This window comes from Erinaceus europaeus, chromosome X, assembly GCF_950295315.1.
Source record: "Erinaceus europaeus chromosome X, mEriEur2.1, whole genome shotgun sequence".
NCBI classification, from domain to species: domain Eukaryota; kingdom Metazoa; phylum Chordata; class Mammalia; order Eulipotyphla; family Erinaceidae; genus Erinaceus; species Erinaceus europaeus.
Window position 1 is genome coordinate 77,262,783 of NC_080185.1, and position 26,512 is coordinate 77,289,294.

The 26,512-nt window shown below is 38.5% G+C and overlaps 2 protein-coding genes across 6 annotated transcripts in view; one reads left to right on the top strand and one right to left on the bottom strand.

Moving 5' to 3' along the window:
* The window catches only part of P2RY4 (pyrimidinergic receptor P2Y4), a 575,290-nt gene that overhangs the window by 83,038 nt on the left and 465,740 nt on the right, over positions 1 to 26,512 (top strand). The window lies entirely within an intron of this gene.
* Positions 8,768 to 26,512, bottom strand: part of AWAT1 (acyl-CoA wax alcohol acyltransferase 1) — a 46,620-nt gene continuing 28,875 nt past the window's right edge. The window contains 1 exon segment of the mRNA XM_007530768.2: positions 8,768 to 8,914. Within this exon segment, the coding sequence (XP_007530830.2) occupies positions 8,768 to 8,914 (147 nt within the window).

Genomic DNA, 26,512 nt, shown 5'->3' on the forward strand with positions numbered 1-26,512 from the left:
GAGCACAGAGGCTGTTAAAAGCCTCTTTTGTTCTTTTTATTCCCTGTAGGCTATGATAGCCTGAGGGTTGTTAAACTATAAGTAGGCTTCTTAGCTTAATCACTCACTCCTGACCAAGAGATAAAGCAGCGTGGAGCGGGGGAGATAGCACTATGGTTATGCAAAGGGGCTCTCACACCCCAAGTATCCTAAGCTCAGGGCTCAATTCAGCTTCTTTGCCAAGCCAGGCAGCACTGCTGGGCCCTGTGAGTTTATAAACAAGTCCTGTTAATATTCTGTAGGTTCTGAAGCAATTATTCACCCTGTTCTCATCAGGAGAACAATGTGGAAAGGCTTTTACTATACAACCCCACTGCTAGGCCTCCGAGGTGTAGCTCTTCTCCTGAGTTTCCTGGTCAGTTCCTTGTTCCTAGATGTCAGCACAGGGCCTCCCTGCTGCTGCTCCAGCCTCTGAGGGCAGTAACAATGGAGACTCAAAGTTGCATTTGGTGAGTTTTAGAGGAGTCTTTTCCGTTCAGCAGTCTTTCTGTTGGTAAAACAGACTGGAGGTGGCTTCTCAATCAGTACATTGCCGGACTGTTACCAGCTGCTCAATCTCTACTTAGGCTCCTCCCTGTCCACGAGCCACATGTGTTTACACTCACTGGTGATTTGGCGGGTTCCTAAAGTTGTTCTAGTCCTGTCTTATTGTTGTCCCAGGTGATCTCCTTTGGTATACCTAGCTGACCCAGGAGAGGAACAGGTTCATCATTTTTAATAGCTGAGTAGTATTCCACTGTGATACAACACAAGTTACTCTGCCACTCATCAATTGTTAGACACCTGAGTTGCTTCTAGGTTTTGGCTATTATAGAGTGTGCTACTATGAACATAGGTATACACAGATATTTTTAAATGGGTGTTTGGTTTTTAGGATATATCCCCAGGAGAGGAATTGCAAGGTCTTAGGGTAAGTCCATTTCTAGCCTTCTGAATGTTTTTGAGACTGATTTCCACACAAACTGGACCAAACTACATCACCAGAAGCAGTGAAGGAGGTGTTCCTTTGCCCCTGAAAACTCTCCAGTATTTGTTGTTACTATCCTTTATCATGCATGACATTCTCACAGGAGTAAAGTGGTATCTCATTGTTGTCTTTATTTGCATTTCTCATAATGATCTAGAGTATTTTTTATATATCTGTTTGCTTTTTAGATATTTTTTTAGTCCTGTTCATATCCTCTCTCCACTTTTGAATTGTGTTTTTTTTTCCCTGACCTTGGTGATTTGCTTACATATTGTTTTATATTTATTTTTTTACTTAAGAAAGGATAAATTAACAAAACCATAGGGTAGGAGGGGTACAACTCCACACAATTCCTACCACCCAATCTCCATATCCCATCCCCTCCCCTGATAGCTTTCCCATTCTCTATCCCTCTGGGAGCATGGATCCAGGGTCATTGTGGGTTGCAGAAGGTGGAAGGTCTGGCTTCTGTAATTGCTTCCCCACTGAACATGGACGTTGACTGGTCATTCCATACTCCCAGTCTGCTTCTCTCTTTCCCTAGTAGGGTGGGTCTCTGGGGAAGCGGAGTTCCAGGACATATTGGTGGGGTCTTCAGTCCAGGGAAGCCTGGCCGGCATCCTGATGGCATCTGGAACCTGGTGACTGAAAAGAGAGTTAACATACAAAACCAAACAAATTGTTGAGCAATCATGGACCCAAAGCTTGGAATAGTGGAGAGGAAGTGTTAGGGGGGTACTCACTGCAAACTGTAGTGCACTTCTGCTTTAAGGTATATATTTTGCACTAGGTTATGGGTAAGTGTGAACATATGCTCTCTCTCACAGAACCTGGTCTATATCTAGGTTTTGGGACTTTGTTAGAAAGTGAACCACTTGAGATGGAATTAGAGCATACTATGAAAGGAAAGGTCTCACCTGAGTAATGAAGCTGAAAGGTTGTCATTCCACACGTGAAGTCTCTGGACACAGTCTGAAGTGAAGCATGTTTTTTTATTTATTTAAGAAAGGATTAATTAATAAAACCATAGGGTAGGAGGGGTACAATTCCATACAATTCCCACCACCCAATCTTCATTTCCCACCCCCTTTCCTGATAGCTTTCCCATTCTCTATCCCTCTGGGAGCATGGACCCAGGGTCATTGTGGGTTGCAGAAGGTAGAAGGTCTGGCTTCTGTAATTGCTTCCCCGCTGAACATGGGCGTTGACTGGTTGGTCCGTACTCCCAGTCTGCCTCTCTCTTTCCCTAGTAGGGTGTGTCTCTGGGGAGCGGAGCTCCAGGACACATTGGTGGGGTCTTCAGTCTAGGGAAGCCTGGCCGGCATCCTGATGACATCTGGAACCTGGTGACTGAAAAGAGAGTTAACATACGAAGCCAAACAAATTGTTGAGCAATCATGAACCCAAAGCTTGGAATAGTGGAGATGAAATGTTAGGGGGGTACTCACTGCAAACTGTAGTGCACTTCTGTTTTCAGGCATATATTTTGCAGTAGTTTACAGATACGTGTGAACATATGCTCTCTCTCACAGAACCTGGTCTATATCTAGGTTTTGGGACTTTGTTAGAAAGTGAACCACCTGAGATGGAATTAGAGTATACTATGAAAGGAAAGGTCTCACCCGAGTAATGAAGCTGAAGGGTTGTCATTCCACACGTGAAGTCTCTGGACACAGTCTGAGGTGAAGCATGTTGAGGTGGCAATCGTTGCATTGGTTAGGTTGTGATCGGCAGATCAATATTATTTGATATGGATTGGGAGGGGGAATACGGGAAAGTGGGCCCTATCCAAGGGTTCCAGGACTGGGGGAAGTAGAGGCTCTATAGTGGAGATGTGAGGTTCCTGCTGTCTTAGGGTTCAAAAAGACAATCGATAGTTAATGTTATCATCACATTGTTTGGTAATTGGGTTAACTTTGAAAAGTACTTTTGTTATGGTTTGCTGTACAGTACCCAGTATCTTGTATATAGCTGTGCTATTGGTTGCTTCCGATCTACTTGGTCTAGGCTTTTGAGAGAGTCCGCATATCAAATACACAGCCTATATATTAAAAAGACTTAGTCTGTGTTTTAAAAAACTTCGAGACATACAATTAATTTTCCCCCTCATATTAATTAACTAGTGATTTATATGACTACATTTTACTAGGAGCCTAGGAGTGTACATAAATACCATTCCCACCACCGAAAGACTATGTCCCATCCCTCCCACACACTCCCACCCCACACTGGCCCAGAAAGCTGCATGTCTACCCCTCACCACAGGGTTTTTATTTTGGTGCCTGTTTACATATTTTTATCTCTTTTCTGATGTATGGCATATGAAGATCCTCTCCTATTCATTAGTGAGTCTCTGTGTTTGAGTGGCAGTTTCTTTTGATGTACAGAAGTGTTTCCATTTGAAGTAATCTCATTGGTTTATTTTTGTTTTAGTCTTCCTTGCAATTGTGTTCCTATCATTGAAGATGCCTATAAAATTTAGATGGAAAAGAAATCTACCAATATTTTCCAATAAGTATTTGATGATGCCTGGTCTAAAACCCAAATCGTTTACCTATTTGGAATTTACTTTTGTGTCTGATGAAGTATAATGGTTCATTTTCATTCTTCTGCATGTTTCAACCCAATTTTTCCAACACCATTTGTTGTAGAGAATCTCTTTTCCTGATTTAATAGTCTGTGCACCCTTGTGACCAGAGGAGCAGGGGCCTATTTGTGGGCTCTCTGTTCTATTCTATTGGTCAATGCATCTATTTTTGTACCAATACCAGGCAGTTTTGAGTACAATATCCATATAATACAATTTGAGATCTAAGAGTGTGATTCATCCAGTTCTGTTATTTTTCTTCAAGAATGTTTTGGCAGTCCTTGATGCTTTCTGATTTCAGATAAATGTTTGTAGCTTTTGTTTTATTCTCTTAAAAATAGTTGGTGGGAGCTTGATGAGGATTGCTATAAATTTGTGTATAGCTCTGGGTAGAATATTCATTTTGATTATGTTAATTCTTCCAATCCATGAACATGGAATACCTTTCTATTTTTTAAAAAAGTTTTTAAAATGGTTTTACCTTTTTATTTTTTAATTTTTTTTCTTTTAAATTTATCTTTTATTTAAGAAAGGATAAATTAACAAAACCATAGGGTAGGAGGGGTACAACTCCACACAATTCCCACCACCCAATCTCCATATCCCATCCCCTCCCCTGATAGCTTTCCCATTCTCTATCCCTCTGGGAGCATGGACCCAGGGTCATTGTGGGTTGCAGAAGGTGGAAGGTCTGGCTTCTGTAATTGCTTCCCTGCTGAACATGGACGTTGACTGGTCATTCCATATTCCCAGTCTGCCTCTCTCTTTCCCTAGTAGGGTGGGTCTCTGGGGAAGCGGAGTTCCAGGGCACATTGGTGGGGTCTTCAGTCCAGGGAAGCCTGGTCAGCATCCTGATGGCATCTGGAACCTGGTGACTGAAAAGAGAGTTAACATACAAAACCAAACAAATTGTTGAGCAATCATGGACCCAAAGCTTGGAATAGTGGAGAGGAAGTGTTAGGGGGGGACTCACTGCAAACTGTAGTGCACTTCTGTTTTCAGGCATATATTTTGCAGTAGTTTACAGATACGTGTGAACAACATATGCTCTCTCTCACAGAACCTGGTCTATATCTAGGTTTTGGGACTTTGTTAGAAAGTGAAACACCTGGGATGGAATTAGAGAATACTGTGAAAGGAAAGGTCTCACCTGAGTAATGAAGCTGAAGGGTTGTCATTCCACACGTGAAGTCTCTGGACACAGTCTGAGCTGAAGCTTGTGGAGGTGGCAATCTTTGTGTTGATTAGGTTGCCATCAGCAGATGCAATATTATTTGATATGGATTGGGAGAGGCATGCGGGAAATTGGGCCCTATCCTAAGGTTCCAGGACTGGGGGAAGTAGAGGCTCTATAGTGGAGATGTGAGGTTCCTGTTGTCTTAGGGTTCAAAAAGACAATCGATAGTTAATGTTATAATCACATTATTTGGTAATTGGGTTAACTTTGAAAAGTCCTTTTGTTAGAGTTTGCTGTATAGTACCCAGTATCTTGTATATAGCTATGCTATTTTTTGCTTCCGATCTACTTGGTCTAGGCTTTTGAGAGAGTCCGCATATCAAATACACAGCCTATATATTAAAAAGACTCAGTCTGTGTTTTAAAAACTTCGAGACATTCAATTAATTTTCCCCTTCTCATATTAATTAACTAGTGATTTATATGACTACACTTTACTAGGAGTGTACATAAACACCATTCCCACCACCAAAAGACTATGTCCCATCCCACCCACCCCACCCACCCCCCACCAGCCCAGGAAGCTGCATGTCTACCCCTCACCACAGGGTTTTTACTTTGGTGCCCTACTTTCAATTTAGTCAGATCCTGCTTTTAGTTTCCCTTTCAGATCTTCTTTCTCAACTTCTGTTGATGAGTGGGATCATCCCATACTCGTCTTTATCTTTCTGACTTAGCTCACTTAACGTAATTCCTTCTAGCTCCATCCAAGATGGGTCAGAGAAGGTGGGTTCATTGTTCTTAGTAGCTGCATAGTATTCCATTGTCCTGGAGCTCCGCTTCCCCAGAGACCCACCCTACTAGGGAAAGAGAGAGGCAGACTGGGGGTATGGACCGACCAGTCAACGCCCATGTTCAGCGGGGAAGCAATTACAGAAGCCAGACCTTCTACCTTCTGCAACCCACAATGACCCTGGATCCATGCTCCCAGAGGGATAGAGAATGGGAAAGCTATCAGGGGAGGGGATGGGATATGGAGATTGGGTGGTAGGAATTGTGTGGAGTTGTACCCCTCCACAGTTTTCTCAGCCACTCATCTGTTGTTGCGCACCTGGGTTGCTTCCAGGTTATAGCTATTATTTATTTATTTTTTGCCTCCAGGGTTATTGTTGGGGCTTGGTGCATACACCACAAATCCACTGCTCCTGGAGGCTATTTTTTCCCTTTTTTTCCCCTAGTTGTTTTATCATTATTGTGGTTATTATTATTATTGTTATTGATGTAGTAGTTGTTGGATAGGACAGAGAGAAATAGAGAGAGGAGGGGAAGGCAAAGAGGGGAGAGAAAGATAGACACCTGTAAACCTGCTTCACTGCTTGTGAAGTGACCCCCTGCAGGTGGGGAGGGGGGGCTTGAACCAGGATCCTTATGCCAGTCCTTGTGCTTTGTGCCATGTGTGCTTGACCTGCTGGGCTACCGCCTGACCCCCATATTTCTACTTCTTTGTATATTTTTCTATTTCCTTGAATAGTGACATAATTTTCAGTGTACAAGTCTTTCACTTCTTTTGTTAGATTTACTCCTAAATATTTTACTGATCATGTTGTAGTGCGTGGGAGTGATTTCTAGATTTCTTCTTCTTACTTCGTGTTTGCATAAAAAAATGCCAATGACTTTTGTATATTAATTTTGTATCCTGACACCTTACTATATTGCCTTATAATTTCCAGGACCTTCCTGCTGGAGTCTTTCAGTTTTTCTATTTGTACTATCATATCGTCTGCAAACAGTGACAGTTTGACTTCTTCTCTTCCAATCTTTATCTCCTTAATTGTTGTTCTTCCCTGACTGGTATGGCAAGAACTTCTATCACTTTGTTGAATAGTAATGGTGATAGTGGGTAGCCCTGTCTAGTACATGATCTGAGGGGAAATGCTTCCAGTTTCTGACCATTGAGTATGATGTTGGCTTTAGGTTTTTTTGTATATAGACTCCACTATCTTAAGGAATTTTCCATCTATTACCATTTTTATAGTAGTGTGGTGTTTTGATCATGAAGGGATATTGGATTTTCTCAAAGGCTTCCTCTGCATCTATTGAGATAATCATGTGGTTTTTGGTTTTTCTTTTATTGATGTGGTGGATTACATCGATTGATTTATGTATATCAAACCAGCCTTGCATCCCTGGGAATAATCCCACTTGGTCATGATGTACAATCTTTTTTTTAAACCAGAGCAGTGGTTAGCTCTGGCTTATGGTGGTGTGGGGGATTGAACCTGGGACTTCAGAGCCTCAGGCACGACAGTTTGTTTGTATAACCATTATACTATCTACCCCTGTGTACAATCTTTTTAATATACTGCTGTGTCTTGTTGGCTAGAATTTTGTTCAATATTTTAACGTCTGTGTTCATCAGAGATATTGATCTGCAGCTATCTTTTTTTGTTGTTGTTGTTGTAGCCCTGTCTGCTTTTGGTATCAGGGTGATTTTGGCTTCATAGAAGTTGCAAGGGGATATTCTTGTATCTTCAGTATTTTGGATGAACTTTAAAAGTAGAGGTATTAGCTCTTACTTGAAGGTTTTGTAGAACTAATTTGTAAACCATGTGGTCAAGGGCTTTTATTGCTGGGAAGGTTCTTGATAGCTATTTCAATTTCTTAGAGTATTATTGGCCTGCTCATATTTTCTAATTCCTCTTTGTTTAATTTTGGAAGATTGTGTGTGTCTAGGAACTCCTCTATTTTTTCTAGGTTCTCTATGTTGGTGGCATATAGTTGTTCTTATAAGTCTCACATGATACTTTGGATTTCTATGGTGTCTGTTGTGATATCTCCTCTTTCATTTACAATCTTATTTACTTGACTCATATTTCTTTTTGTGAGTCTGTCCAGTGCTTTGTCAATTTTTTTAACCCTTTTGAAGAACCAACATTTATATTCATTGATCTTTTGTATGGCTCTCTTATTTTCAATGCTACTTATATTAGATAATTTTAGTTATTTCAGTTCTTCTGGTTGTTTTAGGGTTCCTTTGTTCCTCTTATTCTAAGTCTTTAAATTATGTAGTCAGGTTGTTTATTTGAGCTTTTTCTTGTTTCCTAATGTGAGCCTGTATGGCTATTAATTTCCCTCCTAATACTGCCTTAGCTGTGCCCCAGATATTTTGATAGCTATTGTTTCATTTTCATTTGATTTTAGAAATATTTTAATTTCTTCCTTAATTTTCTCTTTGACCAAGTAGTTCTTAAGTAGTGTACTGCTGAGTTTCCATATTTTGGTATTTTTACTAATTTTTTGTTTGTTGTTAAGTGTTAATTTAATTACACTGTGATCTGAAAATATGATTGGGATTATTTCAATACTTCTGAATTTGTTGACACTGTCTTCGTGGTCTAACATATGGTCTATCATGAGAATATCCCATGGGGACTCAAATAGAATATGAATCTAGTTTCTTGGGGGTGAAGGACTCTGAAAATGTCTAATAGTTTTAGTTTACTACCTATTTCTTCATTTAATTCACTTGTTTATTAATTCTCTGCCTAGATGATCTATCAAGTTGAGATAGTGGAGTGTCTCCTACTATTACTGTGTTGCCACTGATACATTTTTGTAGCTTTGTCAGTAAATATTTGATGCATTTAAATGGCCCATCATTTGGTTGCATAGGTGCTAATAATTGCTAAGTCTTCTTGGTTGACTATGAACATTAAGTAATCTCCTCCCTATCTTTTGTTACTTTATTGATTTTAAATTCTATTGTGTCAGATATGAGAATAGTTGTTCTTGTCCTTTTTTGTGGTCCATTCAATTGTATGATAGTTTTCCATCTTCTCATTTTGAGTCTGTGTTTGTCCTGTTGAGTTATGTGGGATTCCTGCAGACAACATATGTTTGTATTTTCTCATCCATATTCCTACTCTGTACCTTTTAATAGGAAAATTAAGGCCATTTATATTTATTGATATTATCAATTTAAGGTACTTCAGTGAAATTAGTCTAAACTTTTGAGAGTGTTCTGAAATATGCCATACTTTTGGTTATGCTGTTGTTCAGAGATGATTTTTTGAAACTTCTTGAGGACAGGCTTAGGGATAGTTGATTCAAGGTTTTTATCCCTCCATCTAATCTGAATGACAGTCTAGTAGGAAACAGAAGTCTTGTTTGAAAGCCTTTCGCATTGAATGTTTAATAGATATCTTGCCATTCTCTTCTGGATTTTAGAGTTTGTGTGAAGAAATATTCTGATAATTTTGTGGGTTTTCCTGTGTGACACTTTGTTTTAATCTTGCAGCTGCACAATCTGTTATTTATTCTTACTCCTTTCCATTTTAATTATGATGTGTCTTTAGGTCTGGGTTGATTTTGTTTAGGACTTTCTGGGATTCTTGAATCTTTATTTATTTATTTATTTATTTTTTTAAGAGTTGAGACATTTTCTATTATCTCCTCCAGTATGCTTTCTTCATTTTCCTCACTTTCTTCTACTGGCAAGACAATGTGCATATTATTTCTTTTGAGGTTATCCCATATATCTCTGATATTGTTTTTCATTGTTTACTAATCTCTTCTTTATTTATCTTACTTCTTTCCTGTTTTTCCACTAATGCATCCTTTATCTTGCTAATTCCATTTTCTGCCCTTGTTATTCTACTTTCATTTTCCTCTTATGTTTTCCTTAGATCAATTATTTTGTTATGCTTTTCAGATACTATATTAGCTTGTTAAACTAGCTGGACACTTTTTAAATTAATGATTTAGTACTGATTTACAAAATTATAAGATAACAGGAATATAATTCCACACCCTTTCTACCACCAGAGTTCTGTGTCCCCATTCCCTCCATTAGAAATTACATTTGTTCTCCTAAGATCACAGATATATTCATTTTTTTTCTATGATCCTGCCTTCTCTTACTTTCCAATCCACACATACTACTCAGCAAACTTAGCAACAAAAAAGCAAATAACCCCATCCAAAAATGGACAGAGGATATGAACAAACTATTAACTTCAGAGGAGATCCAAAAGGCTAACAAACATAAGAAAAATTGCTCTAGGTCACTGATTGTCATAGAAATGCAAATAAAGACAACATTGAGATACTACCTCACTCCTGTGAGAATGGCATACATCAAAAAGGACAGTAGCAACAAATGCTGGAGAGGTTGTGGGGACAGAGGAACCCTTATGCACTGCTGTGGGAATGTAAATTGGTCCAGCCTCTGTGGAGAGCTGTCTGGAGAACTCTCACAAGGCTAGACATGGACTTTCCATATGATCCAGTAATTGCTCTCCTGGGGATATATCCCAAGGATTCCATAATGCACAACCAAAAACATATGTGTACACCTATGTTCATAGCAGCACAATTCATAATAGCTAAAATCTGGAAGCAACCCAGGTGCCCAACAACAGATGAGTGGCTGAGAAAGCTGTGGTATATATACACAATGGAATACTATGCAGCTATTAAGAACAATGAACCCACCTTCTCTGACCCATCTTGGATGGAGGTAGCAGGAATTATGTTAAGTGAGCTAAGTCAGAAAGATAAAGATGAGTATGAGATGATCCCACTCATCAACAGAAGCTGACTAAGAAGATCTGAAAGGGAAACTAAAAGCAATATTTGACTAAATCTAGAGTAGGGCACCAAAGTAAAAACCCTGGGGTGAAGGGAGGGTGGACTTTTGGCTTCCTGGGGTGGTGGGGGGTGGGTGGACATGGGTGGGTGGGATGGGACACAGTCTTTTGGTGGTGGGAATGGTGTTTATGTATACTCCTATTAAATTCTAGTCATATAAATCACTATTTATTTAAAATGAGAGGGGAAAAATTTATTGTATGTCTCAAACTTTTTAAAGCACAGACTGAGTCTTTTTAATACATAGGCTGAGTCTTCGATATGTTGACTCTCTCAAAAGCCTAGACCAGGGAGAACAGAAACAACCGGTGGCACAGCTATATACAAGATGCTGGGTATTGTACAGTAAATCCTAACAAAGGTATTTTTCAGAGTTAACCCAATTACCAAATAATGTGATGATAACAATAAGTATCCATTGTCTTCTTGAACCCTAAGACATCAGGAACCTCACATTTCCACAATAGAGCCTATATTTCCCCCAATCCTGGAACCTTAGGGTGGGGCACACTTTCCTGCATGCTTCTCTCAATTCATATCAAATAATATTGCACCTGCTGATCACAACCTAATCAATGCAATGAGTGCCACCTCAGCATGCTTCCCCAGAGGCCCACCCTACTAGGGAAAGAGAGAGGCAGACTGGGAGTATAGATCAACCATACAATGCCCATGTTCAGCAGGGAAGCAATTACAGAAGCCAGACCTTCCACCTTCTGCAACCCACAGTGATCTTGGGTCCATACTCCCAGAGGGATAAAGAATGGGAATCCTATCAGGGGAGGGTATGGGATATAGAGATCTGATGGTGGGAATTGTGGGGAGTTGTACCCCTCCTTCCTATCCTATGGTTTTGTTAATGTTTCCTTTTTTACATAAATAAATAAGAAAAAAGAAGTATATTTTAGATATGTTACATGACTGTGGTAATTTTTTCTGGAACTTGATAGCTAAACTGTAGTTGAACTAAAAATGCTATCTGAGAAGTTTGTGTAAGAGTTGAGAATAGGAATAGAAAGCTAGATCAGGTCAGAGAGTAGCTCCCAAACTTGAACAAAATATTTACATGCTGTTTTCTATTTACCATGTTAATCTGACCTGGGGCCCATATCTATTAATATTTAGCACAGGAGCCTGTATAACCTCATTTCTCTGTCAGTCTGAGCTTGCAGTTCATGGTCACAGATAGGAACATTCTAGACTGGACACATTTTAGGACCAGTTTTCCTTGAACGGCAGATTAGGATGAGCCAGTTTCCCTTAGGAAAGAGGGACACTCCTGACCATTGCTACTTCATTAGTAAGGGTATGGTCCTGAGGAAGCTTACAAAAAAAGCTTATGACAGTGATATTGGAGAGAGGGATCTATTAGAGTTCTAGTCCCATTGAATCTATATTAGAATCCAAGGATTCCCTGACTAGGACCCCAGGTGATGGGGAGGTCTGGCAGTGACTAAGAAGGCCATCATTAAGTGAGCCAATCTTGATCTTTTCTGGCTTTAATAGTCTTTATTTTATTTTATTTTATTTTACCTGATGAGCTTAGGCTTTCTCCCAGTTGTTAAAGCATTGAGCATTATTTATTGTATCCAAACTGGTATTAAGTTTATTGGTCTGAACTCAAGTTAGGGAGGAAATAAACCTAAGATTTCTGTGGGATTTAAGCTAACCTTGGGTTTTACTGCATTTACTTGTCTTGGGATTCTAATAAAGTTTGTCCTTCAGTTGATAAATATTTTTTGCCAATATATCTCTTGGCCAAGCATATACAGTGTTTCTTCTAAAATTATCATAATGCTGCTGCCAAATGAGATTAAGAGATGTATCTTTACTTTTTTATGATTGAGGAAAGTGAAGTAGGAGGTAGGAGAGGGAGGTGTCTAAGCCAAAGAAATAAATACTTGGTTAGACATTTATAAAAATTTATTGATAAGATGGAAATATTGACAAGACCATAGGATAATAGGGGTATAATTCCACACAGTTCCCGCCAGTAGACTTCTGTATCCCATCCCCTACCTTGAAGCTTTCCTAGTCTTTATCACTCTGGGGGCATGGACCCAGGATCATTATGGGGTACAGAAAGAAGGTGGAAGGTCTGGCTTCTGTAATTGCTTCTCCACTGGGCATGAGCGTTGTCAAGTTGATCCATACTCCCGGCCTGCCTATCTCTTTCCCTAGTGGGGCAGAGGCATGGTCCAGAGTACATTGGTGAGGTCCTCTGTCCTGGGAAGTAAGGTTGGCATCATGGTAACATCTGGAACTTGGTGGCTGAAAAAGCATTAAGATATAAAGCAGAACAAATTATTAAATAATCAGGAACCTAAATGCAAGGGTATAACAGATGAGATTTGGGGTCTCCATTTTGGAAAAAGCTAGTAGGTCTATTTTAGGTATATTTCAATGGACCATGACTTTGCTAGTTTTTGCCTGAGCCTGACTGCTAACATGCAGGTGAAACAAAAGTATTATCTGGGGAGATGGTATGAGATAGACATTTATTTATTTTTTTTTTACCTTGAGAGCTTTATTTAGTAATAGTTTACAGTACATTCTTTTGTTTTTCTCAACTTAGGTCACAAAAGTTCTCTGTCCCTATCTCAATCACCATAGATAACCACTATAATTGTCCCACAGTCTTAGATATAGGCTGACAGTTTTTTTTACATTCATATGTTCAATTCTCTATATTCCACATAGGAGTGAAATCATTCTGTATTTGTCCTTCACCTCCTTACTTGCTTCACTAACCACAGTCTTCTCCAATTCCATCCACTTTACACCAAAGGAAACAATATAACTTTTTTCTGAATAATACTCCATTGAGTATATGTTCCATAATTTTTATTCAGTCATCTATCAAAGGATATTTTGTTGTTTCCATGTTTTTGATACTGTGAATAAAGCTAATATGAACATGGTGGTGCATAGATCCCTTTGAATCAGTGTTATTATATCTTTTGGGTATATGCTTAGTAGTGGAATTGGTGGATCATAAGGTGTTTGTTTAAGGATTCTCCATTATGACGGCATCAATTTTCATTCCCACCAGCAGTGTAGTAGAGTTCCTCACTCTGTTAACATCCTCTACAGCACTTATCTTGTTTTATTGATGGAGCTGATTCTCACAGGTGTGAGGTGGAATCTTAATGTGATTTTAATTTGAATTTCTCTGATGATGAGTTAACTGGAACATTTCCACTTACGTCTGTGGGCAATGTGTATCTCTTCTTTAGAGAACTGTCTATTGATACCTTCTGCCCATTTTTTCTTTATTGGGGGCATTAATGGTTTATAGTGGACAGTAAAATATAGTAGTTTGTACATGTGTAACATTCCTAAGTTTTACACATAACCATCTACTCCTCTGTAGATCCTCCTCTGCCATCATGTTCCAGGACCTGAATCCTTCTGTTCCACCCCAGACTCTTGTTTTAATTTATTTAATGGAGATTATTAATGGTTTACAGTTGACAGCAAAACATTTTTTGTTTGTAAATGCATAACATTTACCAGTTTTCCACATAACAATTCAACCCCCACTAGGTTCTCCTCTGCCATCATGTTCCAGGACCTAAGTCCTCCCCTGCACCCCAGTGTCTTTTCCTTTGGAGCAAAACACCAGCCCACCCCAGACTCTTTTACTTTGGTGCAATACACCAAATCCATTCCAAGATCTGCTTTGTGTTTTCCTTTCTGTTTTTATTTATGAGAAACTATCCCATATTCACCTTTATCTTCCTGACTTATCTCACTTAACATGATTCCTTCAAATTCTATTCAAGATGAGGTGAATTCACCATTTTAAATAGCTGAGTAATATCCCATGGTATAGACATATATACCATGATTTACTCAGCCACTCATCTGTTGTTGAATACCTAGGTTGCTTCCAGGTTTTGGGTATTGCAAAGTGTGCTGCTATGAACATAGGTGTGATCAAGTTCTTTTGAATGGGTGTGTTTGGTTTCTTATGATATATACCCAAGAGAGGAATTTCAGAGTTGTAGGGTAGGCCCACTTCTAGACTTCTGAATTCTCTAGACTGCTCTCTACATCAGGTTGGAAGAATTTACATTCTCACAAGCAGTGCAGAAAGGTTTCTTTGTTTCCACAACCTTTCCAGCATTTGTTGTTGTTACCTTTTCTGACGTATGACATTCTCACAGGGGTGAAGTGGTAGCTCATTATTGTCTTTACTTGTATTTCTTTGATAGTCAGTGATTTGGAGCATTTTTTTCTATGTTTGCTGGCCTTTTGGATATCTTCTTTGATGAACATTCTGTTCATTTTCTCTCTCCATTTTTGGATGGGGTAATTTTTGTTGTTGTGATTGTTACTGTGTTTGGTGAGCTCTTTATATATTTTGGTTATTATTAGCCTTTTGTTTGATGTATGGCATGTAAAGATCTCCTATTCTGTAATTGGTCTATTTGGATGGTGGTTTTTTTCTTGCTGTGCAGAAGACTTTTAATTTGATATAGTCCCATTAGTTTATTTTGGTTTTAGTCTTCCTTGCAATTGTATTCCTATTATTAAACATGCCTATAAAATTTAGATGGAAAAGAGTGCTGCTTTTATTTTCATCTAAATATTTGATAGATTCTGGTCTAATGTCCAAGTACTTGATCCATTTGGAATTTCCTTTTGTGTGTGGAGAAATGTAGTGGTTCATTTTCATTCTTCTGCATGTTTAAATCCAATTTTTCCAACACCATTTGTTGAGAAGACTCTTTCACCAGTTTGATTGTTTGATTCTGCCCACTTTTTATTGGGCTGTTCTTTTTGTTTTTGTTGAGCTGTATGAGTTCATATAGATGTTTGATATCAACTGCCTGTCTGAAGTATAGTATGCAAATACATTTCCATTTTCTGGGTTTCCTATTTATCCTATGGACTTTTATTTTGATCTGTAGAAACTTTCTTTCTCTTTTTTGTTTTATTTTTTTTGTTTATAAAAAAGACACATTGAAAAAAACATAGGATAAGAGGGGTACAACTCTACACAATTCCCACCATCAGAACTCCGCATCTCATCCCCTCCCCTGATAGCTTTCCTATTCTTTAACCCTCTGGGAGTATGAACACAAGGTCATTGTGAAATGCAGAAGGTGGAAGGTCTGGCTTCTGCAATTGCTCCCCTGTTGAACATGGGCGTTGACAGGTCGATCCATACTCCCAGCCTACCTCTCTATTTCCCTAGTGGGGTGGGGCTCTGAGGAAGCAGTACCCCAGGACACATTGGTGGGGTTGTCTGTCTAGGGATGTCTGGTTGGCATCATGGTATCATCTGGAACCTGGAGGCTTAAAAGAGAGTTAACATATAAAGCCAAACAAGTTGTTGACTAATCATGAACCTAAGGGCTGGAATAGTGCAGATGAAGAGTTGGGGGTCTGCGTTTTGTAGATAGCTAGTAAGCCTATTTTAGTTATATTCCAAAGGGCCTGTGATGATACTAGTTTTTTCCCCTGATGTGCAGGTGGATCCAAGTTACTGTTTGGAGAGATGGTGTTATGGCTGGGAAAAGAACCAGAAAGCTGGATCAGGGAAAAGAGTAGCTCTCAAATATGGGAAAGTCAAATATTGTTGACTATAAACCCCATTGATTTGATCTGACCTGGAGCCCATATTCAACTTAAGAGCCTATGTGACCTCTGCATCCCTGTAGATCTAAGTTCACATTCTGCAGTCATGAGTAGGAACGTTCCAAGCTACCTCAATTTCAGGACCCATCTTCCTTGGGTTGAGCATATATTATGATGTCCATCCTCCCTTCAGAGGATGAAACATTCTCTACCATTGTTGATCCAAGTTGAGGGCAAGGTCCTATGGGGGTCCACAAAGGGGTCTGTGATTGGGTTGTGTTTTCTGATCCATCCTTCCACTCTGTGCCTTTTAACGGGTGAGTTTAAGCCATTGACACTTATTGATATTATGAATTTAAGGTATTTCAGTGCCATTATTCAGCAATTTTTTATTTTCTCTGTTATATGGCAAATGTTTTGGTGAGGTTCTTGTTTATAAGAGGTCTTTTAGAACCTCTTTCAGGGCAGGTATGGTGATGGTTGTCCCCTTTAACTGCTGCCTGTCTGAGAAGGTTTTGATCCCTCCAACTCGTTTGAATGAAATTCTAGCAAGATGTATTATCCTTGGTTGAAACCTCATTGAGGTCTTGATAGATATCTTGCCATTCTCTTCTGGCTTTTAGAGTTTGAGTGGAGAAGTCTGCTGATAGTCTTATGGTGTTGGATAGTATGCCAGCTCCCCCTGGTTTCTGCTTAACCATATGCCTATATAGGGATGGATTTAATCCCATTCAAAGCTTTGGTCTATTTACATAAATCACTTTTACATAAAGCACTCCCTCCAGGGCATTGGTGGTTCAGTGATAGGATTCTCGCCTGCTCTGCCCCCTCCTTGTCACACTCTGATTTTCACCAGTCACTTTTCTCTCCACCCTCTCTATGTCACATCCTGTTTCCACCCTATTTGGCAAGTATATATAAAGACAGCATTGTGAGTTTTGTAGTAACTTGAGTTTAGCTTAGCTCGGCTTAGATTGTGCTGAGTCCTGCATGAATAAAGAGATACTGCCTACAGCTCAACCATGAGTCCCTGGTCATCTGTTACCCGTCCATGAAGCCAGCCCAGTGAAAACAACCTAGCCCGTCGAAAACAATATTATGGGTTTTCACCTGTATGTGACATTTGGTTTTTCTCTTGCAGCCTTTAGGATCCTTTCTTCATCCTTTCTTCTTTTCATTGTAACTATGATGTGTCTTGGTGTCTTCAGGTCTGGGTTGATTCTGTTTGGGACTCTCTGGGCCTCTTGAATCTTAATGTCCTTTCTGTTGTTTAGGTCTGGGAATTTTCCTTCTATTATTTCCTCTAGTATGTTTACTTCCCCTTCCTCTCCTTCTTCCTCTGCTATGCCAGTTATATGAATGTTACTTCTTCTGAGATCATCCCATATGTCTCTGTTGTTGTTTTCAGTGTCTCTCAATCTCTTTTTGAGCTCTTTTACCTCTTTCTTAGTTTTCTCTAGCTCATCCTCTGTCTGGCTAATTCTGTTTCCTGCTTCTGTTAGCCTGCTTTCCCTTCCCTCAGCTTCTTTCTTCATTTCAGTTATAGTATTAGCTTGTTCTGCTAGTTGGCCTTTTAGCTCAGCTATTTCAGCTTTCAGTTCTCTAATTACCTCGAGGTAGCTAGTATTTTCCTTCAGGGTCTCATCTATTGTTTCCCTAATTCTGATAATTCTGATAGCCCTTTCCTCTATAGTTGTCTTCATTTCTGTGATTATTATGTTTACTATTGCTTGCATATTTTCTTATCTATGATTACTTCTGACTGATGTGGAGTTTCTTCTGGACTCCTGTATTGATTCATTGTTGTAGCAGTTTTATTTGCCCTTTATTTATCCTTTTTTATTGATGTTTTTATTTTTCTGTTCTGTGGTTCTTCAGTTGTTGTGTTTTGAGAACTAGCCTCTCTATACTAAAGACTTTTCACAAATTCAGTCATCAACCTCAGAAATTTCAACAATAGCAACTGAATCAAAGATTGATGCAGTTCAACCAATACTGGTTAGCCAAACACCACCTCCAGTCCAAGAAAAAATTGCAAACAGACCCAAAAGAAAAAGAAAGAGAAAGGAAAACAGGGAAAGCAAGAGTATATAATTATGCAAATCTACTGTCCACTATAAGTTCTAGGGATATCAAAAGGAGAAAGGAAAGTAGACACACACACACACACACACACACACACACACACACACACACACACACACTTCACTCTGAGTCAGATTTATTCCAAAGAGTAATTCACAAACAAGTGTCAGTGAATTCAGAAGGCAAAAGAAGGAAGGAAAGAAGAAGAAAGAGTGAGAAAAAAAGAGCAGTGAAAGGATAGAGGTTTTTTTTAAATTAGCTAGGAGGAGAGAAAAAGGAGTGTGGAGGGAAGTGGAAGAGATAAAGAAGTTCCTCTCACAATGGATAGGACGCCCAGTCACCTATCAATGTAAAAGGCAACAGCAGTTAATTTTAGTCAACGTGAAGAGGAGAGAAAAAGAACATGCATATGTAATAATAGTAATAATAAAATAAGATAGGGTAAAAAAACCCTAACAGTCTGTCTGCAGCTTGGACCACTCCAGATTGGCTGCACACAGCCTGAGCAAAGAAAGACAATCAGTTATAAGAAGTGTCAAAAACACTTAAGACTATGTCCATAGACATCAGGCATTGGATGTTAACACTTCACCCTCATTACTCGGGTGAAACCTTTCCTGTCATAGGATTCTCTAATTCCATTCCAGGTGGTTCAATTCCTAACAAAGTCCCAAAACCTAGATATAGGCTAGGTCCCATGAGATAGAGCATATGTTCACATATATCCGTAAGTTAGGGCAAAATATATACCTGAAAGCAAAAGTACACAATATTCTGCAGTGAGTCAGTATAAAGTTCATAATGAAATGGTGTCTACTTAGATACCCTTCTCACCTACTTCCTATTACAGTTCTCTCACTCACTCCAAAGCTAACCTTATCAAAGCAAGGACTGCAAAGGGTGAATAAGGGCAAGAGACTGGCATACATTACGATGACTCTTTAGTCACTATCAGGCCACCCCACCAACTGGGGCCCTACTCAGGAAGTCCTGAGATTCCCAAACAGACATGATGTGCCTAGACCTCAAATAAATCCCTCTCTCCATTGTTACTAGTCATTGCTATCAGGAACAACAAAATAGACTGCTTTGTGGGCCACTTTAACTTGAATAAACAACGGTAGAGAATGTTCCATCCTTTGGATGGAGGATGGACAACATACTCTATGCTACACCTGAGGAAGATGGGTCAATACTGGGGCAGCCTGGAATGTTCCTACTCATGACCACAGAATGTGATCTCAGATCTATAGGGATACAGAGGTCACATAGGCTCCTAAGCTGATTATGGCACCAGATTACATCAAATTGATGGGGTTTACAGTCAACAATATTTATACCCCTTTCCTATATTACGGACAGTTTTCTGGTCCTTTTTCCAACCATGACATCATCTCCCCAGACAATAACTTGGGTCCACCTGCATATCATATTTCAGGCTCAGAGGGAAAAAAAAGAGAAAAAAAAAAAACAAAACCCAAAAACAGTAGTATAGTCACAGGCCCTTTGGAATATAACTAAAATGTGCTTACTAGCTATATACAAAATGGAGTACCCCCAACTCTTCATCTGCACTATTCCAGCCTTTAGGTTCATGATAGGTCAACAATTTGTTTGGTTTTGTATGTTCCAGATGCTACCATGATGCCGACCAGACTTTCCTGGACAGACAGCCCCACCAATGTGTCCTGGAGCACCGCTTCTCCAGAGCCCCACCCCACTAGGGAAAGAGAGAGGCAGGCTGGGAGTTTGGATTGACCTGTCAACACCCATGTTCAGTGAGGAAGCAATTACAGAAGCCAGACCTTCCACCTTCTGCATGCCACAGTGACCTTGGGTTCATACTCCTAGATGGTTAAAGAATAGGAAAGATATCAGGGGAGGGGATGGGTTGGGGAGTTCTGATGGTGGGAATTGTGTGGAATTGTACTCTTCTTATCCTATGGTTTTGTCAATATTTCCTTTTTATAAATAAAAAACAAAAGAAGTACCAAATAAAAGAATGGAAAAGAAATCAAAAACCTCCAGGTAGTGTTTTCCAGGCAGGGCTGAGGCTCTGATTGGTCAGGGTTTTGTCACTGAAATAGAGCTCCAGCCACCTAACAAAAAAGAGAAGGAAAAGAAAGAGGAAAATGTCTGGAATGATACCCCTGCTGTTCCAGGAATATTGGTAAAGAAAATAATTCTACAGGGAGCCTGCTAGGAGCAGCTGGCCAGCCCTTCTGGGGTGGGGGAGAATGGTTAGTTCAGAAATAGTGAAGCCAAAGATTTTCCTTTCTTTATTTATTTGCCTTCTGTTTTCCCACCCACGAGTGGGTTATGGGACTCTTTTTTGGTGTCACCCTGACCACCCCCTATTTACTCTTTCATGGACACGCCAATTACCCTACTCTCTCCATGGGATCTCAGGTTGTAGGCTGCTTTTTTTTTTTTTGGAGCTCATGCCAGATGTTGTTTCCAACTAGCCATCTTGGCTCTGCCCCCCATTTAGAAGCTTTCTAATTTAACATAGTCCCATTTGTTCATTTCTTTTGCTTTAGTTTCCCTTGTCCATGGGATGGAGTCTCCAAATATGTCTTTAATGTTAAAGTTCTGTAAAATTTGACTAATGCATTATTCTATGTATCCTATAATTTTGGTCTAATATTCAGACCTTTGATCCACTTTAATTTTGGAGCATGTTGTTGGGTGGTGGTCTAGCTCCATTTTTTCTGCATGAAGTTGTCCAATTCACCCAACAGCATGTTTTTTAAATTTTTTGCTTTTTAAAAAATTTATTTATTTAATTCATGTTTTACATTCAACAGTAAATACAGTAGTTTGTACATGCATAGCATTTACCAGTTTTTAATGTAACAATACAACCACCACTAGGCCCTCTGAATCCTTCTTGGATCTGTATTCTCCTCACCCACCCACCCCAGAGTCTTTTACTTTGGTGCAATATGCCAATTCCAGTTCAGGTTCTACTTGTGTTTTCTCTTCTGATCTTGTTTTTCAACTTCGGCCTAAGAGTGAGATCATCCCATAGTCATCCTTCTGTTTCTGACTTATTTCACTTAACATGAATTTTTCAAGGTCCATCCAAGATGGCTGAAAATGGTGAAGTCACCATTTTTTATAGCTGTTCATGTGTTTTTTGGCCTTTTGGATCTCTTCTGTGGTGAATATTCTGTCCATGTTCTCCCTCCATTTTTTGGATGGGGTTATTTGTTGTTGTTGAGATTGGCAAGTTCTTTATATATTCTGGTTATTAGCTTCTTCTCAGATGTATGGCATGTACAGATCTTCTCCCATTCTGTGAGGGGTCTCTTAGTTTGGGTAGTAGTTTCTTTAGCTGTGCAGAAGCTTTCAAATTTTATGTAGTTCCATAGGTTTATGCTTGCCTTAGTCTTCTTTGTAATTGGATTCGTTTCATTGAAGATGTCTTTAAAATTTATGTGGAAAAGAGTTCTGCCAATATTTTCCTCTAAGTATCTGATAGTTTGTGGTCTAACATCCAAGTCCTTGATCCACTTGGAATTTACTTTTGTATTTAGTGAAATATAGTGGTTCAGTTTCATACTTCTGCATGTTTCAACCCATTTTTTTCCAACACTATTTGTTGAAGAGACTCTGCTTTCCCCATTTAATAGTCTGGGCACCTTTGTCAAAGATTAGATGTCCATAGGACCAACAGCATATGTTAAAGAAACTTCCTTTCCCCCATTGGGACATTTTGGCCGCTTTGTTGAATATAATGTGTTTCCATATGTTTCGGCTCAGTTCTGGGTTCTCTATCCTGTTCCATTTATTCTTTTTTGTTCCAATACTACACTGTTTTATCAACTATTGTGTTTGTAATATAAATGAAGTCTGGTATTGTGATGTCTCCATTTTTCTTCTTTTTCCTCAGGAGAGATTTTGCTCTTCTTTTTTTTCCTTTAATTTCTTTATTGGGGATTTTTTTTTCTAATCCACATGAATTTTTGAGTAAATTGTTCAGTTTCCTTGAAATATGTATTTGGGATTTTAATAAGGATTGCTTTTGGCAGGATTGACATTTTAATCTTTATTCTTTGAATCCATGAATAGGGGATGTTTTTCTACTTCTTTGTGTCATCCTCTGTTTCTTTTAACAACTTCTTACAGTTTTCATTGAAAAGATCCTTCACAGGAAAAAACTAAGCAGAACTTGGACTGGAGTTGGTGTACTGTACCAAAATAAAACACTCTGGGGTGGGGAATATAATGACAGAGAGGATCTAGTGGGGATTGTATTGTTATGTGGAACTGTCATACATGTACAAATATTGTATTTTACTGTCGACTCTAAACCATTAATCCCCCAATAAAGAAATTTAAAAAAAGAAAAGATACTTCACAGGACCAGGTGATGGCATACCTGGTTAAGTGCTCACATTTTAATCTGCAAGGACTGCAGGGGGAATGCTTTGCAAGAAGTGAAGCAGGGCTACAGGTGTCTCTCTGTCTCTTCCCCTCTCTATATCCCCCTTCCTCTCAATTTCTGTTTGTCTTTATCCAATAAATAAAGATAATAAAATATTTTAAAAAGAAAATACTCTTTATCTATTTTGTTATATTTATTCCTAGGTATTTTATATTTTTGAATTCAACTGTAAATAGGATTACTTCCTTCAGTTCCCATTCCTCAGTCCCATCTATTGGGTAAAGAAATGCCACCGATTTATAAGTACTGATTTTGTAACCTGCTACTTTGCTGAATTTATTGATGATTTCCAGTATTTTTGGCAGAGTTTTTGGGGTCCTCTAGGTATAAAGGCATATCTGCAAATAATTATAATTTAACTTCATCCTTTCCAATTTGGATTCTTTTGATATCTCTTTCTTGTGTAATTGTGATGGCAAGAACTTCTAGGACTATATTGAATAGGGTTGTTGAGAGTGCATATCCTTGCCTTATTCCTGATTTTAGGGGAAAGCTTTTAATTTTTCCCCACTGAACACAATGTTAATGATGGGTTTGTTATATGCCGCCTTTATTATGTTGAGGATTTTTCTTTCCACTCCCAATTTCTTGAGGGACTTTATCATAAATTGGTGTTGGAGCTTATCAAATGATTTTTCTGTATCAGTTGATAAAATTATGTGATTTTTATCTTTATTTTTGTTGATATAGTGGGTGGCATTGCTAGATTTATAGATGTTGAATCCCAGGGATGAATCTCACTTGGTCTTGGTGGATTATTCTCTTAATATGTTATTGAATTTGATTAGCCAAGATTTTGTTGAGGATCTTTGCATCAATGTCCATGAGGGATATAGATCTATAGTTTTCTTTTTTGGTGGAATGAAAATGATAATAGCCTCATAAAAGGTGTTTGGGAGTGTTTCCTCTTCTCTTATTTTCTGTAAGAGTTTGAGGAGAATGGGTATTGGTCTTTTTAATGTTTTATAAAATTCATGAGTATAGTCATCTGGACCTGGGCTTTTGTACTTGAGGAAGCTTTTGATTACTGTTTCAATTTCTGCAGTTGTTATTGGCCTATTAGTTTTATTTCTTGTATCAAGGTTGGCAACTTTGACTATAAGAATTTGTCTATTTCTTCTAAGTCAAATTTGTTTTCATATAGCTGTCCATAATAGTCTTGCATGATATTTTGTATATCTGTCTCATCTGTTGTAATATGTCCTCTTTCATCTCTGAATGATTTTATCACAGCTCTCTTTCTTTCCCTCTTAATGAGTATAGCTAGTGATTTATCTATCTTCCTGATTGTCTTCTTGTTTCCTATTTCATTGATTTCTGCTCTGATTTTAACTATTTCCTATCTCCTGCTGACCTCTGGTTCTCTTTGTTGCTCTGTTTCTAGTTGATTCAATTGGATTGTTAGATGGCTTATTAGTGATTTTTCTTCTTTATCAATGTGGGCCTGTATTGCTATAAACTTCCCTCTCAAGAGTGATTTTGCTGTGTCCCATAGAGTCTTATATCTGGGTTATACAGTTTTGTTGATATAAAGGGAATTCTTAATTTCATTCTTGATTTCTTCAAGGATTCATGTGTTAACCAAAAGCATGTATTTTAGTCTCCATACTTTGGGGAGGGGGGTTCCTTTCTTTTTGTAGCTGATTTCTAGTATCATACCATCATGATCTGAGAAGATGCATTTTATGATTTTAATTACATATTTCTGGCCCAGCATATGGTCAGTCCTTGCGATTATTCCATGTGTACTTGAGAAGGATGTGTATTCATTTTTTCTGGGATGGGAAGTTCTATATATATATCTATTAGTTCCATTTTGTCTATGCTTTCATTTAAAATCACTATTTCCCTATTGATTTTTATTTTGGTCCAGATTATCTGTCTCTTACTGTGAATGGTGTGTTAAGATCTCCTATTATTATTGTGTTTCTGTCAGTATTTCCCTTAAGTTCAGTGAGTACTTGCTTTGTATATTTGGGTGAACTTAAATTCAGAGCATATTTATTTATAATGGTTACTTTTTATTGTTGGATTGGTCCCTTGATCATTATGTAGTGTCCTCTATCTCTACTTACTTTCTTATTTTAAAATATTTTTAAATGATTTAACTTTATTTATTGTATAGAGAGAGTCAGGAATTGAGAGAGGAGGGAGAGATAGAGATAAGAGACAGAGAGACACCTACAGCACTGTTTCACTACTCACAAAGCTTCCCCCCCTGCAGGAACTGGGGACATGGGTTCTTTTGCATTGTAACATGTGTGCTCAACCAGGTGTGTCACCCCCGCCAAACACTCTACTTTTCTTCACCTGAAAGTGGAAAGTGTATTTTATTTGATAAGAGAATTGCTGTTTCTGCCTTTTTTTTTTTTTTTTTACATTATTGGCTTGGAACATCTTGCTCCATCCTCTGTCATTAAACTTCTGTGTATCTTTTCTCTGAATGTATGTTTCCTGAAGATATAATAAACAAATCATTTTTTATTTTTATAATTTTAATTTATAAAAAGGAAAAATTGACAAAACCATAGGATAAGAAGGGTACAACTCCACACAACTCTCACCACCAGAACTTCCTAGCCCATCCCCTCTCCCAATATCTTTCCTATTCTTTAACCTTCTGGGAGTATAGACCTAAGGTCATTGTGGGATGCATAAGGTAGAAGGTCTGGCTTCTGTAATTGCTTCCCCACTGAACATGGATGTTGACAGGTTGATCCATACTCCCAGCCTGTTTCTCTTTCCCTAGTAGGGTGGGGTTTTGGGGAAGGAGAGAAAATTGTTTTCTTTAATCCATTTAGCTACTCTGAGACTTTTGATAGGTGAATTTTCTTTCTTTCTTTCTTTTTAATATTTTATTTATAAACAGGAAACATTGACTAAACCACAGGATAAGAGGGATACAACACACAATCCCCACCACCAGAACTCTGTATCCCTTCCCCTCCCCTGATAGCTTCCCTATTCTTTAACCCTCTGAGAGTATGGACCCAAGGTCATTGTGGGATGCAGAAGGTTGAAGGTCTGGCTTCTGTAATTGCTTCCCTGCTGAACATGGGCATTGACAGGTCAATCCATACTCGCAGTTGACAGGTAAATTTAAGCCATTCACATTTAGGGTGATTATTTACATATATAGTTTACTTACATCCATTCTGGTTTTTGTTTTAAGGTTATTTTAGGTTGTTGATTCTTTTCTTATTTGCTTCTGTCATTTTGTATGGATGGGTTTCTATGGTGATTTCCTCACTAATTCTGCTTGTTCTTCCTGTTGTTCTCGGTTCCTTGTTTTCTATTGTGGTTACCTTAAGTGTAATAACTAACATAATGTAATTTTTAAGTCTTGAACTAACTAGTATTTGATAGTACTGTTCTTTCCCTCCCTTTTCCTATTTTTGTTGTTCTTCCTTATTTCTGTTGTGTTCTTAGTTCTATGCTACTGCTATCCACCTCAGTTAGAACATATAATCCTTTGTTTCTTCTTTTTACATGGGATTCCCTTCAGCAATTCCTGAAAGATGGGGTTGATGGTGGTAAATTCCTTTATTTTTTTGAATATTTGAAAAGAATTTTATTTCTCTCTCATATTTTAAGGACAACTTTGCAGGACAGAGAATATGTGGCTGGCAGTTCTCATCTTTCATTATTTTAAATATGTCATTTCACTCTCTTCTTACCTCTAAGGTTTGTGAAGAGAAATCTGATGAGAGACTGACACTTTTACATTTGTATGCCACTTCTTTCCTTTCCCTAGCAGCCTGAAACATTCTTTCCTTGTCCTTGAGTTTTAATAGTTTCTCTATTATAGGTCTTGGTGTTGATCTTTTTGTAATTAGGTACCTGGTGCACACTCTGCTTCTAGGAAGTTTATGTTCTGAGTATTACCTAGGTGAGGAAAATTTTCAGCATATAATTTCTCTGAAATTAGTCTCTGTTCCCTTTACCCCATACTCTTCCTCAGGAATTCCCATC